The sequence below is a fragment of the Helianthus annuus genome, chromosome 1 (genome assembly GCF_002127325.2).
Source record: "Helianthus annuus cultivar XRQ/B chromosome 1, HanXRQr2.0-SUNRISE, whole genome shotgun sequence".
NCBI lineage: Eukaryota > Viridiplantae > Streptophyta > Magnoliopsida > Asterales > Asteraceae > Helianthus > Helianthus annuus.
Genome location: NC_035433.2, coordinates 27,272,504 through 27,288,330, shown reverse-complemented (window position 1 = coordinate 27,288,330; position 15,827 = coordinate 27,272,504). Strand labels below are relative to the sequence as shown.

General features: G+C 43.5%; 1 protein-coding gene across 1 annotated transcript; it reads left to right on the top strand.

Moving 5' to 3' along the window:
* Positions 1-14,233: 14,233 nt before the first annotated feature.
* On the top strand, positions 14,234-15,544 carry LOC110933719. Its single transcript, XM_022176946.1, has one exon. It carries the CDS (start codon positions 14,234-14,236, stop codon positions 15,542-15,544), a length of 1,311 nt encoding a protein of 436 aa, XP_022032638.1.
* The last annotated feature ends 283 nt before the right edge of the window (positions 15,545-15,827 follow it).

Here is a 15,827-nt window from a genome sequence, read left to right as displayed (position 1 = left end):
CAGGATCAAGCCACTAATCATATTGAACAAGCATATAATAGTTAAAGTAGTTCAAAAACCCAAATCAATACGATTGATGTTCAAACCAAACTTTGTTTAAGTAGCGGAAGCATATTAATGAAAACCCAAAATAAGTTATAAGTTCAAATATTGTTCACGATCCGTATCCCACAACGACCTGCTCCTCCCTGTGCAAGCTCCATTATGTACCTAAGGTCCTGCAAGGCATGCAGCAGATAATCAACAACTAGTTGAGCGAGTTCACAGAAAGTAAGTTCGTAATAGTAATGAGTATGTTCATCTAGTTGGGGGCTTCCCATGCATGTATGTACTAATGGTGGGGGTTTCCCATGCCTCATATATATACTACTAGTGGGGGATTCCCACGTTTATCTTTACTAATGGGGGCTTCCCAATATGGTACTTACTAGACTATTTGCAATCATGTGTTCTTCTTAAACCGAGAACAGGAATACGTACAAGGTCACGCAGGATTTATGTGAGTGCCCTTCCCCGAGGACAATGGTACGCGTGGGGTTTACGTAGGATTTACGTAAGTGTCCTTCCGACCCGGAAGACAGTAGTGGGTATTAGGTTACGCAGGATTTACGTAAGTGTCCTCCCGACCCGAGAGACAATGGTAGATACTAGTTTACGTAGGTTTTAGTAAGTTTCCTGACTATCCTGAGGACGATGGTCTATAGTCTAGTGATTGCGTAAGTACGAGTAATCATTTCCATATCAAATATTCCAACCCAATTCCCAACCCGGGAATCCTATGCCTTGGCTGTGTGAACTCACCTTGGTTTGCTCGGCAGATACACAAAAAGGGTTTCTTGAACTATGAGTGGTCAATCACGTCCTAACAGGGTTACCACACAAGTCAGGTTTTGACTCCAAGTAATGCACGTATTAATTCATAGCAAACACGTATTGCACGTTTAACAGTCAAGAGCACAACATAACCATACTTGTGCGTTCTAACATATAAGCCCAATAGTACCCGGCCCAACATAAACAATCCAATATTCTTCTCGGCCCAATAAGATTAAACAGTCCAATTAGCAGTCATATAAACTAGTCCATGTATCCGGCCCAATCGGTTGGGCTCGTGACAGTGCAAGTCCAACTGTGTGTGCACGTGCATATGGTCTCGACTAGAGATCTCGAGTCGCAATAAGGGAGATCTCGACTGGTGCATATATCACTCGAGACTGGATGGTCTCGAGTCGCAACGGGCTGGTCTCGGTTTATCATGGTCCACCCGAGACTGTTCGGTCTCGAGTCGCAACCGGACTCGCAATGCCGGTCTCGAGTTGTGCTGTTTGTGTCCGAGTGTGAGGTCTCGAGTCGAGACTGAAGATATCGACTCGCAATCGGTGTCAAGACTATCAAATGTAACAACTTTCCATAATCTAAGTCAATCAGTTCCGTGATTCAAGCTAACAACTTAGGCAGTTTCGGAATTCAGATCAAACATGATAATTAACAGTTTCATAACACCTTCAAATCATCATCATTAAACATATACATAACAGCCTCAAAACAAACAATCGGATCATGAAACAAACCTAAACCGAATCATAATCATAACATCAGACTAGCATGCAACCTAGCCGGTTATACTTGGACCGAATATCAATCATATATGCATCAGAAACAATAACAGGAACAATGAGTTCATAATTCAATTATCATGTTTTCATATGTGAACCGAAACCCTAGTGTAAATCCTAACCGATTACAAAGATCCGATAACTAACAAAACATATAAGCATACAATTAGTGGCATCATACTAACCGAGATGATAGAGAGCTTCGAAGGAACAAGGGGGCTTCGAGAGAGAGGGCTGCCTTCGGTTCCGAGAGAGAGAGCTTGTGTGTGCTTGATTGCCAAAGTTGTGAAAACTAAACCCTAAGAGATGTGTGTGCATAAATACGTAATAGGGAAGTGGGCCGAAACCCCACTTAATGGGTTGCCTATGTGTTCCGAATTCAAAAGAGAGTGGGCTGAGAGTGTCATGAGTCGGCCCATTAGCTTGTGCGACCGGCTATGTGTTGTGTGGTTGGGTTCGTGTAACATTCACATAACATACATACACACATAATGCATATAATAACATAACATTCATTAGATCAAAGTATCACATAGGCACGTAACGTTACACAAGATAAGTCTAAAGTACGAGTTGTCACATTATCCCCAACTTAAAATAAATTTCGTCCCGAAATTTGGTATGCACTCACTGAGGAAGCTAGGTAAGTCGTATCGTTCACTGATTTTCCTGGGGTGTCACATCCTCCCCCCGTTGATCTGGAATTTCGTCCCGAAATTCCGCAGTAGTAGCTTCAGCCTCAGTAGTGGTTGCATTGGTTCCGAATAACTGGGGGTACTTTTCTGTCATCCTGTCTTCGCGTTCCCAGGTGTACTCTGGGCCACGTTTGGAGTTCCAACGAACTCGAACAAGAGGGATTCTCTTGTTTTTGAGGACCTTTACATCCCGGTCCGTGATTTCAACTGGCTCCTCGACGAACTGCAACCGCTCGTCGATAGTGAGTTCCTTGAAAGGAACTATGAGGGTCTCGTCTGATAGGCACTTCTTCAGATTCGACACGTGAAAGACATTGTGAACTGCACCGAGTTCAGCTGGTAGGTTTAGCTTGTAGGCTACTTTGCCTATTTTCTCAATGATCTCGAACGGTCCGACATACCGCGGATTTAGTTTGCCCCGTTTGCCAAAACGAACCACACCCTTCCAGGGTGAGACTTTAAGTAAAACCCGGTCCTCGACCTGAAATTCCAATGGCTTTCTACGCTTATCCGCGTAGGCTTTCTGACGGTCGCGTGCTGCCGCCATGCGTTGTCGTATCTGTGCTATCTTTTCTGTGGCGTCCACTACAATCTCTGGACCCGTGATCTGACTATCCCCCACCTCTGCCCAACAGAGAGGTGACCGGCATTTACGCCCGTACAATGCCTCGAATGGAGCGGCTTGAATGCTGGTGTGATAGCTGTTATTATATGAAAACTCCACCAAAGGGAGATGCTTTTCCCAGCCGTTGCCGAAATCAATAACGCATGCCCGATGCATGTCTTCAAGAGTTTGGATCGTTCGCTCAGACTGCCCATCCGTCTGAGGATGATATGCTGTGCTCATGTCTAACCGTGAGCCAAAGGATTTGTGCATCGCTTGCCATAGTTCTGACGTGAATCGTGCATCCCGATCCGAAATGATGGAGGTGGGCACCCCGTGCCTCGAAACAACTTCTTTGAGGTAGATGTCTGCGAGAGTGGAGAACTTATCCGTTTCCTTTATAGCTAGGAAGTGTGCAGACTTGGTGAGTCGATCCACGATCACCCATATGGTATCATTCCCCCGCTGGGATCTAGGTAGGCCTGTAACGAAATCCATGGAAATTTCTTCCCATTTCCATTGCGGTATCGTGGGTTGCTGAAGTAGGCCCGCTGGTTTCTGGTATTCAACCTTGACTCTCGCACAGGTCAAGCACTTGCTGACATAGGTAGCGATGTGGGCCTTCATGCTAGGCCACCAATAAGTAGTTCTGATGTCGTGGTACATTTTATCTGACCCTGGATGTACCGAGTAGCGAGACTTGTGAGCTTCATCCATTACCAGCTCGCGTAGACCGCCATAAAGTGGGACCCAAATACGCCCCGTTACATAGTAGGCGCCGTCTGCCTTCTGTTCCATTCGCTGTCGTGAGCCGCGTAAGGCTTCAGCTTTGACATTTTCGGGTTTCAATGCTTCTACCTGAGCATCTCGTATCTGTGTAGGAAGGCTAGACTGAATCGTAAGCTGTAGCGCTCGCACGCGCCGTGGTAGAGTGTCTTTCCGACTGAGGGCATCAGCCACAACATTGGCTTTGCCTGGATGGTACTTGATGGCGCATTCGTAATCGTTCAGTAGTTCAACCCATCGTCGTTGACGCATGTTCAATTCCTTCTGCCTGAAGATATGCTCGAGACTCCTGTGATCGATGTAAATTGTGCACTTGGTACCGTACAGGTAGTGTCGCCATATCTTGAGTGCGAAAACAACAGCTCCCAGCTTTAAATCGTGCGTCGTGTAATTCCGTTCGTGAATCTTGAGTTGACGTGAAGCGTAAGCAATGACCTTGTCGCGCTGCATTAACACACATCCAAGACCCTGAATGGATGCATCACAATAAACCACGAAGTCGTCTGTGCCCTCTGGCAAAGAGAGGATAGGTGCACTGCAGAGTCTATCCTTTAGGTGCTGAAAAGCAGTTTCCTGGGGCTCTCCCCAGCGATAGGTGACACCCTTCTGTGTCAGTAGCGTAAGCGGCTGAGCAATCTTTGAAAAGTCTTTAATAAACCGTCTGTAGTAACCCGCCAAACCCAAGAATTGGCGTATTTCCGTTGGTGTACGTGGTGCAGGCCAGTTCCTGATCGAATCTACCTTGGATGGATCGACATGGATCCCATCCTTGTTCACTACGTGGCCTAAGAAGTGGACTTCACGAAGCCAGAAGTCGCATTTAGAGAACTTGGCGTACAGCTGCTCCTTTCGAAGGAGTTCCAAAATAAGGCGTAGGTGCTGCTCGTGCTCCTCCTGACTCTTGGAGTAAATCAGAATGTCGTCGATGAAAACAATGACGAACTTGTCAAGATAGGGTTTGCACACCCTGTTCATAAGGTCCATAAATACGGCAGGTGCGTTCGTTAACCCGAACGGCATGACAAGAAACTCGTAGTGGCCGTAGCGAGTTCTGAATGCGGTTTTGGAGACGTCCTCATCCCGGACTCTCAGCTGATGATAACCAGACCTCAAGTCTATCTTGGAGTAGTAACACGACCCTTGCAACTGGTCGAATAAGTCGTCTATACGCGGAAGAGGATAACGGTTCTTCACCGTTACCTTGTTCAGTTCCCGGTAGTCGATGCACATTCTGAATGTACCGTCTTTCTTGTTCACGAATAATACTGGAGCTCCCCAAGGCGAAGAGCTTGGACGAATGAAGCCCTTTTCCAAGAGCTCTTGTAGTTGCTTCGACAGTTCTTCCAATTCTGATGGAGCTAGACGATATGGTGCGCGAGCTATGGGTGTTGCTCCTGGAGCGAGCTCGATTTGAAATTCGACCTGACGGTGAGGCGGTAAGCCAGGTAAGTCTTCAGGAAACACCTGAGGGTAGTCGCGTACAACTGGAATATCCTCCAGTTTCTTTTCCTTTACTGATGCATCTGAGACGAGTGCCAAGATTGCGGTGTGACCTTTCCGCAGACATTTCTGAGCCTTCAAGAAAGAGATGATGCCGACCACTGCACCACTCTTGTCACCTTGAACTTCGAGGGGTTCTTGACCAGAACGTGGAATGCGAATAATCTTCTCGCTGCATAAGATCTCTGCCTGATGTTGGGATAACCAATCCATCCCAATAACGGTATCAAAACTTCCCAAGACTATGGGAATAAGGTCGATGGAGAAAGCCTAACCGGCTAAGACAATACTACAACCCTTGACTACTTGCGTGGCCTCTAGACTCTTACCATTAGCTAGTTCTACGACGTGTTTGGTGTTTAGGGGTGTTGGTGTACGTTTTAACAATTTACTGGCTTTCACAGAAATATAATTTGTATCCGCACCCGAATCAAATAAAACAGTAACATAAATATCGTCGAGGAGAAACTTACCCATAACCACATTGGGATCGTTCATTGCGTCTCCTCGCCCCAGCACGAAAGCTCGACCCCTTGCCTCGTTGCCATTGTTGTTGTTGTTTCCCCCGTTGTTGTTGTTCCCGTTGCCCTGGTTATTGTTGTTGCGATTCTGGTTCAACTGAGGACAATCGCGTTTGAAATGACCTTCAGCCCCACACTGGAAACATCCCCGGTTTCCACGCTGTGGCTGCTGCTGCTGTGGGTTCTGTGGAGCTGGTTGTTGCGGTTGCGGGTTCTGATTTGCAGGCCGTGGGCTCCTACAGTCTTTGGCCTCGTGACCCATCTTGAGACATCTTTGACAACGACCCTTGTTGCACTGGCCGCTGTGATGTCTGTTGCAGTTGTGACACTTGGGGTGAAACCCTTGATACCTTCTCTGTCTATGACCACCAGAGGATTGCTGGCTAGGACTCTGGTAGTGGTCAGTCTTCTGCTGCTGAGCTTGAGACTGAACTGTTGCTGAACCTTTGCTAGAATCCCCATCCCACTTTCTTTTGTTGTCACTGGGTGTAGTGGGAGTAGCGGCTGAAGTGGTAGCACTGATGCGTTTGGGCAACTTGTTCTGTTCCACCGCCTGATCCGTGAGGCGATGAGCAAGACGCTGGATGTCTTGGATGTTGTCGAGGTTAGCCGATGTAACATGGCTCTGAATTTCTGAGGCTAGACCCTTGAGGTACAGCTCGATGCGCTTGATCGGAGGGTCTACCATGGTAGGACACAAAATAGCCAGTTCATTCGATCGCTTCGTGTAAGCTTCTATCTCTGACCCCGTCATCTTCAAGTGATAAAACTCATTCTCCAACTTGTGGATATCATCCCTTGTGCAATACTCACGTTTGATAAGTTCTTTGAAATCATTCCAGGGTGTGGCGTTAGCAGCTGCCAACCCTAAGATCTGAACTTGGGCGTTCCACCAAGTTAGTGCTATTCCTTCTAGCGTGCCAGTGGCGTATTTCACCCTGTGAGCCTCAGGGCATTCACACATCTCAAACACTGACTCTAGCTTCGAAAACCAATGGAGGAGTCCCACTGGCCCCTCTGTGCCGCTGAAAGTACTTGGACGACAGTCCATGAAGTTCTTGAAAGTGCAGACAGGTTGCTGCGCGTGTTGACCTATTGTGTATGAATAGGACGAGATTAAATACGAGAGTGAATGCAGGATCTAAGGATCCTAGTGTGAATCTATACTGCAGGGTATACTACCTGCTTGAGCAGCTCCAAGTGCCGCAGCAACTTGAGCTTGAACGAGAGCCTCTAGCTGGGCTTGAGTCATGTTAATTCGTCCAGACATGATCTTCATAGTGAAAGTAACGTAAGTGAGAATGGTTCGCGGGTAGGGCGATGACAGAAAAGCGTAAGCACGTAGGTATCTCATGTAATAAAGTCATGTGTATCTAAGCATAATACGAGCAAAGTTCTATACGTTTCTAGCAAGCAGGTAATAAACATAAACCTTATTACCTAGGATGTCGAGTCTTGCACGTGGAGCGAGGCGTCGTTGTGGATCGTTGAGAGCACTGTTCTGGTTATAGTCTGGTTTTAATAAAAACGTTTTCCCATATTAAAACCTAGTTCTCTATAACCAATGGCTCTGATACCAATCTGTCACACCCCCAAAATCCCACACGCGGAGTACCACCGCTTGGAGGCGTGACATGACCAGGATCAAGCCACCAATCATATTGAACAAGCATATAATAGTTAAAGTAGTTCAAAAACCCAAATCAATACGATTGATGTTCAAACCAAACTTTGTTTAAGTAGCGGAAGCATATTAATGAAAACCCAAAATAAGTTATAAGTTCAAATATTGTTCACGATCCGTATCCCACAACGACATGCTCCTCCCTGTGCAAGCTCCATTATGTACCTAAGGTCCTGCAAGGCATGCAGCAGATAATCAACAACTAGTTGAGCGAGTTCACAGAAAGTAAGTTCGTAATAGTAATGAGTATGTTCATCTAGTTGGGGGCTTCCCATGCATGTATGTACTAATGGTGGGGGTTTCCCATGCCTCATATATATACTACTAGTGGGGGATTCCCACGTTTATCTTTACTAATGGGGGCTTCCCAATATGGTACTTACTAGACTATTTGCAACCATGTGTTCTTCTTAAACCGAGAACAGGAATACGTACAAGGTCACGCAGGATTTACGTGAGTGCCCTTCCCCGAGGACAATGGTACGCGTGGGGTTTACGTAGGATTTACGTAAGTGTCCTTCCGACCCGGAAGACAGTAGTGGGTATTAGGTTACGCAGGATTTACGTAAGTGTCCTCCCGACCCGGGAGACAATGGTAGATACTAGTTTACGTAGGTTTTACGTAAGTGTCCTGACTATCCTGAGGACGATGGTCTATAGTCTAGTGATTGCGTAAGTACGAGTAATCATTTCCATATCAAATATTCCAACCCAATTCCCAACCCGGGAATCCCATGCCTTGGCTGTGTGAACTCACCTTGGTTTGCTCGGCAGATACACAAAAAGGGTTTCTTGAACTATGAGTGGTCAACCACGTCCTAACAGGGTTACCACACAAGTCAGGTTTTGACTCCAAGTAATGCACGTATTAATTCATAGCAAACACGTATTGCACGTTTAACAGTCAAGAGCACAACATAACCATACTTGTGCGTTCTAAAATATAAGCCCAATAGTACCCGGCCCAACATAAACAATCCAATATTCTTCTCGGCCCAATAAGATAAAACAGTCCAATTAGCAGTCACATAAACTAGTCCATGTATCCGGCCCAATCGGTTGGGCTCGTGACAGTGCAAGTCCAACTGTGTGTGCACGTGCATATGGTCTCGACTAGAGATCTCGAGTCGCAATAAGGGAGATCTCGACTGGTGCATATATCACTCGAGACTGGATGGTCTCGAGTCAGGTCTCGAGCCGCAACGGGCTGGTCTCGGTTTATCATGGTCCACCCGAGACTGTTCGGTCTCGAGTCGCAACCGGACTCGCAATGCCGGTCTCGAGTTGTGCTGTTTGTGTCCGAGTGTGAGGTCTCGAGTCGAGACTGAAGGTATCGACTCGCAATCGGTGTCAAGACTATCAAATGTAACAACTTTCCATAATCTAAGTCAATCAGTTCCGTGATTCAAGCTAACAACTTAGGCAGTTTCGGAATTCAGATCAAACATGATAATTAACAGTTTCATAACACCTTCAAATCATCATCATTAAACATATACATAACAGCCTCAAAACAAACAATCGGATCATGAAACAAACCTAAACCGAATCATAATCATAACATCAGACTAGCATGCAACCTAGCCGGTTATACTTGGACCGAATATCAATCATATATGCATCAGAAACAATAACAGGAACAATGAGTTCATAATTCAATTATCATGTTTTCATATGTGAACCGAAACCCTAGTGTAAATCCTAACCGATTACAAAGATCCGATAACTAACAAAACATATAAGCATACAATTAGTGGCATCATACTAACCGAGATGATAGAGAGCTTCGAAGGAACAAGGGGGCTTCGAGAGAGAGGGCTGCCTTCGGTTCCGAGAGAGAGAGCTTGTGTGTGCTTGATTGCCAAAGTTGTGAAAACTAAACCCTAAGAGATGTGTGTGCATAAATACGTAATAGGGAAGTGGGCCGAAACCCCACTTAATGGGTTGCCTATGTGTTCCGAATTCAAAAGAGAGTGGGCCGAGAGTGTCATGAGTCGGCCCATTAGCTTGTGCGACCGGCTATGTGTTGTGTGGTTGGGTTCGTGTAACATTCACATAACATACATACACACATAATGCACATAATAACATAACATTCATTAGATCAAAGTATCACATAGGCACGTAACGTTACACAAGATAAGTCTAAAGTACGAGTTGTCACACAGTGGAACTTGCTAAAACTCTGACAGATGGATTAATACGTATGCAATAGGAAAACCAGAAAAAGAATCTAGCTCAAAGGATTACCCAGGAACTACGTTATGGTAATTCCTATCGCGGTAAAGGAACAGGTTCACCCTCTTCACCTTACTGCAAGTTTTGCAAAATGAAACATACAGGAAAATGCGCAAGGTACTGCAACTTCTGCAAGAAATCAGGACATAAGGAAGAAGAATGTAGAACCAAAGCTAGTACAAGAATATGCTACAACTGCGGAGAAGTTGGCCATATCCAACCAAACTGCCCAAAACTAGCCCCAGTAGTAGACAACAAAGCAAAGGCAATAGAAGGACCCAAGAAGAATACCATAGCATTCGTACTGACAGCCGAAGATGCTAAGATGATCCCTGATGTGATTGCCGGTATGTTTTTAGTTAATGATGTTTATGCTAAAGTATTATTTGACTCTGGTGCAAACCAAAGTTTTATAAATACTTCTTTCTGCAAACTTCTTAATCAACCATTAACTAAACTTCACCAAGACTGTTTGGTGGAGAGGGCAAATAGAAATTCTATCAAAATAAGCGAAATCCATCAGGAAGGAAAGATAGAAATTTTAAGTCATAAATTTACTATTAACCTTGTGATAACCCTCACAATTATAGATACTGTACAATTAATTAATTTTAATTATGTGCTTAATGATTGTGCTTGATTACAACTGGCAATTTAAACTGCTTTATGATTTTTGTATCATACATACATGTGCATCATATTTCATACAGTCACTCCATTTATGACACACAAACATTAGTGACATACTTGATGCACAAAGCACAGTTAGCACACTGAACGGATGATTCAGAAACATGCTGACAATGCCAGCAATAGACAGACAGTGTTTTTGAGGCCCAGTATGAGCCAGGGATAAGGTACTACACTAGTATGAAGTGAGGACCATAAAACTGCGTCACTAGGTGATAGTTATAGTGTCGGGAAGTGCCTAAAACACACTTTAAATGCAGAATTTTGCATTTATTTATAAAATTCAGCACTGTAACATACTAGTAAAGTGCAAAAATATGGAAGAATGCTCCTGTATGCTTTCCTAAGTACCGGGAATTCAAAGTGTTGCAAAAATATATATAAAAGACACTTTACAGACTAATTAAACACTTTAACGAAACAGTATCTAACTGAATGACCGAACATTACCCGGAACACCAAATTTTTGCCAAACACATTGTTTATTTCTTTCCTGGCTAGTCATGATCCCGAACACCCTAACACCCACTAAAAATCAAATAGCTAACATATATAAACATATTACTTGAAATCTAACTAACCTTTGCAATTTAGTTACAAAAATTTACCCTTAACCTCCCCCCCTTAACCGAAATCGGTCCCCAAGGGACCCACAAATCATCCACACCATGCTCCACATCTTGATCTTAGATTTAATTCCATTATTTTAATAGATTGTAGCTTGTTGTGGTTGCCAAGATATTGGGAGACATCTTATAAGTATGGTCCTATAGATCATCACCATCATTCCACATCTTCACCCCACTCCTTCACTCATCTCTCCATCTTCCTCTCGGCTCACCATACCCGCCACCACCACCACCATTTCACAACCATCATCTTCCATTTTCAAGCTTCATTCAAGCTTACAAGGTGATTCAAGGAAGTTGCAACTTGTGGAGCTTCAAAGGACCTTGTTTCTTGCTTTTTCCTCATCATTCTTCATCATCTTCTTCACTAGAATCATCCCTAGCCTTTGTGCTAGTAGTAAGTCCTTGTTACACTCTTGTTCATCTTGTTTCATAGTTAAAAGTTATAGTAGGATGGTTACGTTCAAAACACTAAAGAACAAGAACACTAAGAAGATGAACATAAGATTTTACATGAAAGTTACTTGAAGATGAAATGTTGATTGTATGATGTTGTAGTGAACATGTTGTTAATTTTATGATGATTCTTGATTGTATGATGTTAATCACCATATGAATCTTGTTAAATAATATTTAGTAATATGATTTAACAAGATTAGAAAGTGGTTATGTGCTACATAAAATAACCACCTTCTAGTTTGATCATGAACTTGAATAAAGATGATTTTCTTAAAATATAAGTGAACAAGTTGATGGATGATCATGTTGATCCAAACTTTAAAAAAGATTCTTATAAATAAACCAAGTTAGAAAAGCGGTTTTTGGAAAATCATGACTATTTCAAACACTTACACCATTTTTAGACATAAGACAAGAATGAGGATATTTTATTTCAAAGAAGAGTTCAAAAGGGTAATTTTTGTAAAAATTGTTTACAAGTTGTAAACACTAAACTTTCGTAAGAAAATGATTCTTAAAGGAATAAGTACGTTTTGGAAGTTAACTAAGTCCAATAAAAGCTTTACCAAGTTACTACGCGTTTTCAAAAAGTATCAAGTTCATGATTAGTGTGTAACACATATATTTTTGCTTTCGGTAATGTAAGGATTGATTGTTGATGCTTGTTGATTGATTTTGAAAAGAAAATGATATGCTTAATAGCATGGTCACCTCCATTTTTAGGGGAAACTCTGGCGAAATTTTCTAAATATTTCAACACTTAGAAAATATTTTTTTCCAAACAAGTGTTACAAGTATATTTTATAACTTGTGTTTCGAATATAAACTTCACCATAATTTTTGTAACAAAATACAAGTGTCGGAGGTTGATTTTCTGAAATAAAAATGGATAAATATATAATTCGAATATATATTTTTATGCTATAACACTTGTGTGATTATTTGTTATTTTGTGAACTAGTTATATTATTTAGGGCAAAATAATGTAACTTAGCAAAATGCCATCACGTTTTATAATTCCGGAAATACTTTTACGAATATATTTTAGGTAAGTATTATTTGGACGCAAAGAATGAAAATATATTATTTTTGGGAAAAGTATATGTATTTTGGGAATACATTACTTTCGACAAATGTGTTAAATATATTTTTCTAAGTGGAGTCTAAAAATATATTATTTTCGGAACCACCAAAATACATGTATAAATACCCCCATCCTTGGGAAGGAAGTACACATATAAAATACTTGAGAAGTATGAACACGAAATAGTTGCCTAACTATTATCCGAAATCGTTAAAATAATTATTATTATTTTAACAAGAAGTTATGACTTGGGATAATAACAAAGTAACGTAACTCAAACCCGTAAATACATAGGCAAGGCACGGCCCGTTCGTCTAATAGACATTATTACGTTGTAGGTCGTCAGGCAGCTGGTCAAGTTTGAGTTGACGTTACGATACAGGAGACGCACTTCAGTGAGTTCATGTCCCCCTTTTCTCTTAACTGTTTTCAGTTTTATAACTTCGGGGGTGGAATACATGTTACAATTATACAGACATTTTTATACATGGTATGGTTAGCTTAAGGAGGGACTATCATACACCGTTAGATCATGTGAGTGGGTAGGCGGCTACTAAAGGCCATTAATCCTAGTCGTAGGACCGAGGGACATGAGTGATAGATCTATTTGGGTGTAGCGAGCCCACACCCATGAGGCCGGGGCAGCCCATAGTGGTGACTGTGTCTTACAGCCGAGGCCCAGTACAAATTTACTAGGTTTGAGTCTTCCTACATCACTTCACACATACCAATGGCCTTGCAAACCATTGGTGATCTCTTTTTATTCTTTATTGCTACATACCAGGGACTTTTATACATACATCATTTACAAAGGATTATACATACTCACATACACATGAACTCGCTCAACTTTTTGTTGATTTTTCAAACTACATGTATTTCAGGGAATTGAACGGATCTGGCAGGTGATGCACGTTAAGCTGCGTATTAAATAAAGATGTCATTCAGGGGTATAGGGTTTGGGAGGTGTAACCCTTGCCTGGACGGGTCACATGTCTCCAAACCCCGTTTTACTTAAGGTCTTTTGTTGAGTCCTTTATGAACTTATTTTATTTTAAGCAAGTCATGAATGTAACTTGATTTGGGTAGTTGTTTCAAGACAAATATGTTTTGGTATTATTATTAAACTTAATGAATGGATGAACATCTTGTGTTTTATTTTTCATATAGCATTGTTATGGTTGTTGCTATGGTATTAAGAAGCCACACTAAATAAACCCACGCTTCCGCAAAAGCCAGGGTGTGACAGCTTGGTATCAGAGCCTCGATCATAGCGAACCTGGATTCGTTCTCGAGTCTAGAATATGATCACTAGGGCTCTCACGAAAACATTTTTACATTGCATACACTAAAAGTCCATATCCGGGGCACAAACATTTTACAAACAAAAAGGCACAATTACACATTTCCAAAATGTATATTTCAGTCTTAGAGACTGAGGGAGGTTCAGTCTTAGAGACTGAGGGGTTCAATCTTAGAGATTGGGGAGAATTTAGTCTTAGAGACTGGGAGGTTTGGTCTTAGAGACCAGGGGATTAGTCTTAGAGACTAGGAGTTGGTCTTAGAGACCAGGGAGTTAGTCTGATGGGCTAGGGAGTTCAGTCTGAGAGACTAGGAGGGATAGTCTGGGGAAGACTAGGGTGATTACTTGCTTGCATTATTGAGACTTACATGTTTACTTGATTATGTTGATATATGTGCATATGTGTGGTTGTGTTACAGACACTATGGCTTCTTCTTCCGATACTAGAGTATCAGATACATTGGACCCCCTGGCGATCATATCGGACGGTGAGATACTATCCGAGGGAGAGGTTTACACGTCGGATACCACGAGCACGGATGATGATGATTTTCCGCCTTTCGCTCTGCCCGACTTCGGGGTTGAGGTTCAGCCCGCTGATGGCATTCTAGCTGGGGATCTACCTCTTATTGAGATCCCTTCTCCTGTTCCACTTGCTGCATTCCCCGTAGAGGATTTGCCACTCGATGTTGTGTCTGATGACGACGTTGATCTTTTCGTTGAGGGTCCCCTTGAGGACGACCATGAGGGTGGGGCCCCGATCGCTGATGATGTCGTCATTCCTATTGCTGAGGCTCCTGTGGAGGAGGCTCCTTCTGATTCACCTGGTCCAGACTCGTTTGAGTCTGTGGCATCCGCTTCCTTGCACGACCGGGGCATGCAGCACTACTCTCCGGGCGCTGACTCAGACATAGCAATGTCAGCTGCACCTGGTTCACCCCACGAGTTTGAGTTTGATCATGAGTTTGAGGACAAGTTTGATCCAGTTTTTCCCCATGATTTTGATCCCGATCACGAGATCGAGTTTATTCCTGTTGACCAGCCCTTGGAGGCACCAGTGGCTCCTATTGATCAGTTTCTTGATATACTTGCCGACTTTGATATAGATTTTGTCGACCCTGAGCCTGTCGTGGCACCAGAGCCTGTTATTGCTCCTGATCTTGTACCGGTGCACGACCCTGTTCTTGTGGATGCACCAGCCCTTGCACCACCTATTGTTGATATTCCCATTGTTGCGCCACCAGTGGCGGATGTTCCTATTGCTGATGCACCCGTTCTTGCACCACCTGTTGTCGACCATGCACTATTTGCCACACATGTCGACCCTCGATACGCCGACACCCACAACGGGTGGATCGACGATCATGATTATCCCCCATTCGTGTTACCAGTCACTCCTCCTGTAGCACCTGTTTCCGCACCTATTGATGTTCCGTTTTTCCACCCACATATCACTGATGCCCAACGCTCCGACTTTCGTATCACATTCCTCCAGGACATTCCTCCACCTCGTCCTGGGGAGGGTTCGTCGATGCAGCAGCCTGCTTTTGTTCCACCTGTATCGTCATCTGTTCCGTTCATGTCCCAGTTCCCTCACACTACACCATCTTTTGTACCTTCAGGCGAGCCGTTTCTGTGGTCTTCGCCCAATGTTATGCCGTTATCAGACCCGTATCACCCGTTCCATGTTGGATACACTACAGAGGACATACTTACATCCCTGCAGATGCAGTAGGATGCCCTGAGTCGTCGAGTCGGGGAGTTAGAGAGGACTCCACGTCCTCCCTCATGTCACTGTCAGACTCCTTTTGCCACACCACACGCTCCCCTCCCGCTACCCCCTGATTCGGATGTTCGTTTCCTTACACCTGAGCAGCAGATTGCCTACTTGCTGCGCGTTATTCATGCCCTTGAGGAGGATTGGGTGCACATGCGCCGTTTGCTTTTCTCTTATCTTCCTCCTCCTCCTCCGCCATCAGTGTAGCTATATTTTGGTTTAGTACAGGTAGTTTTTGGTG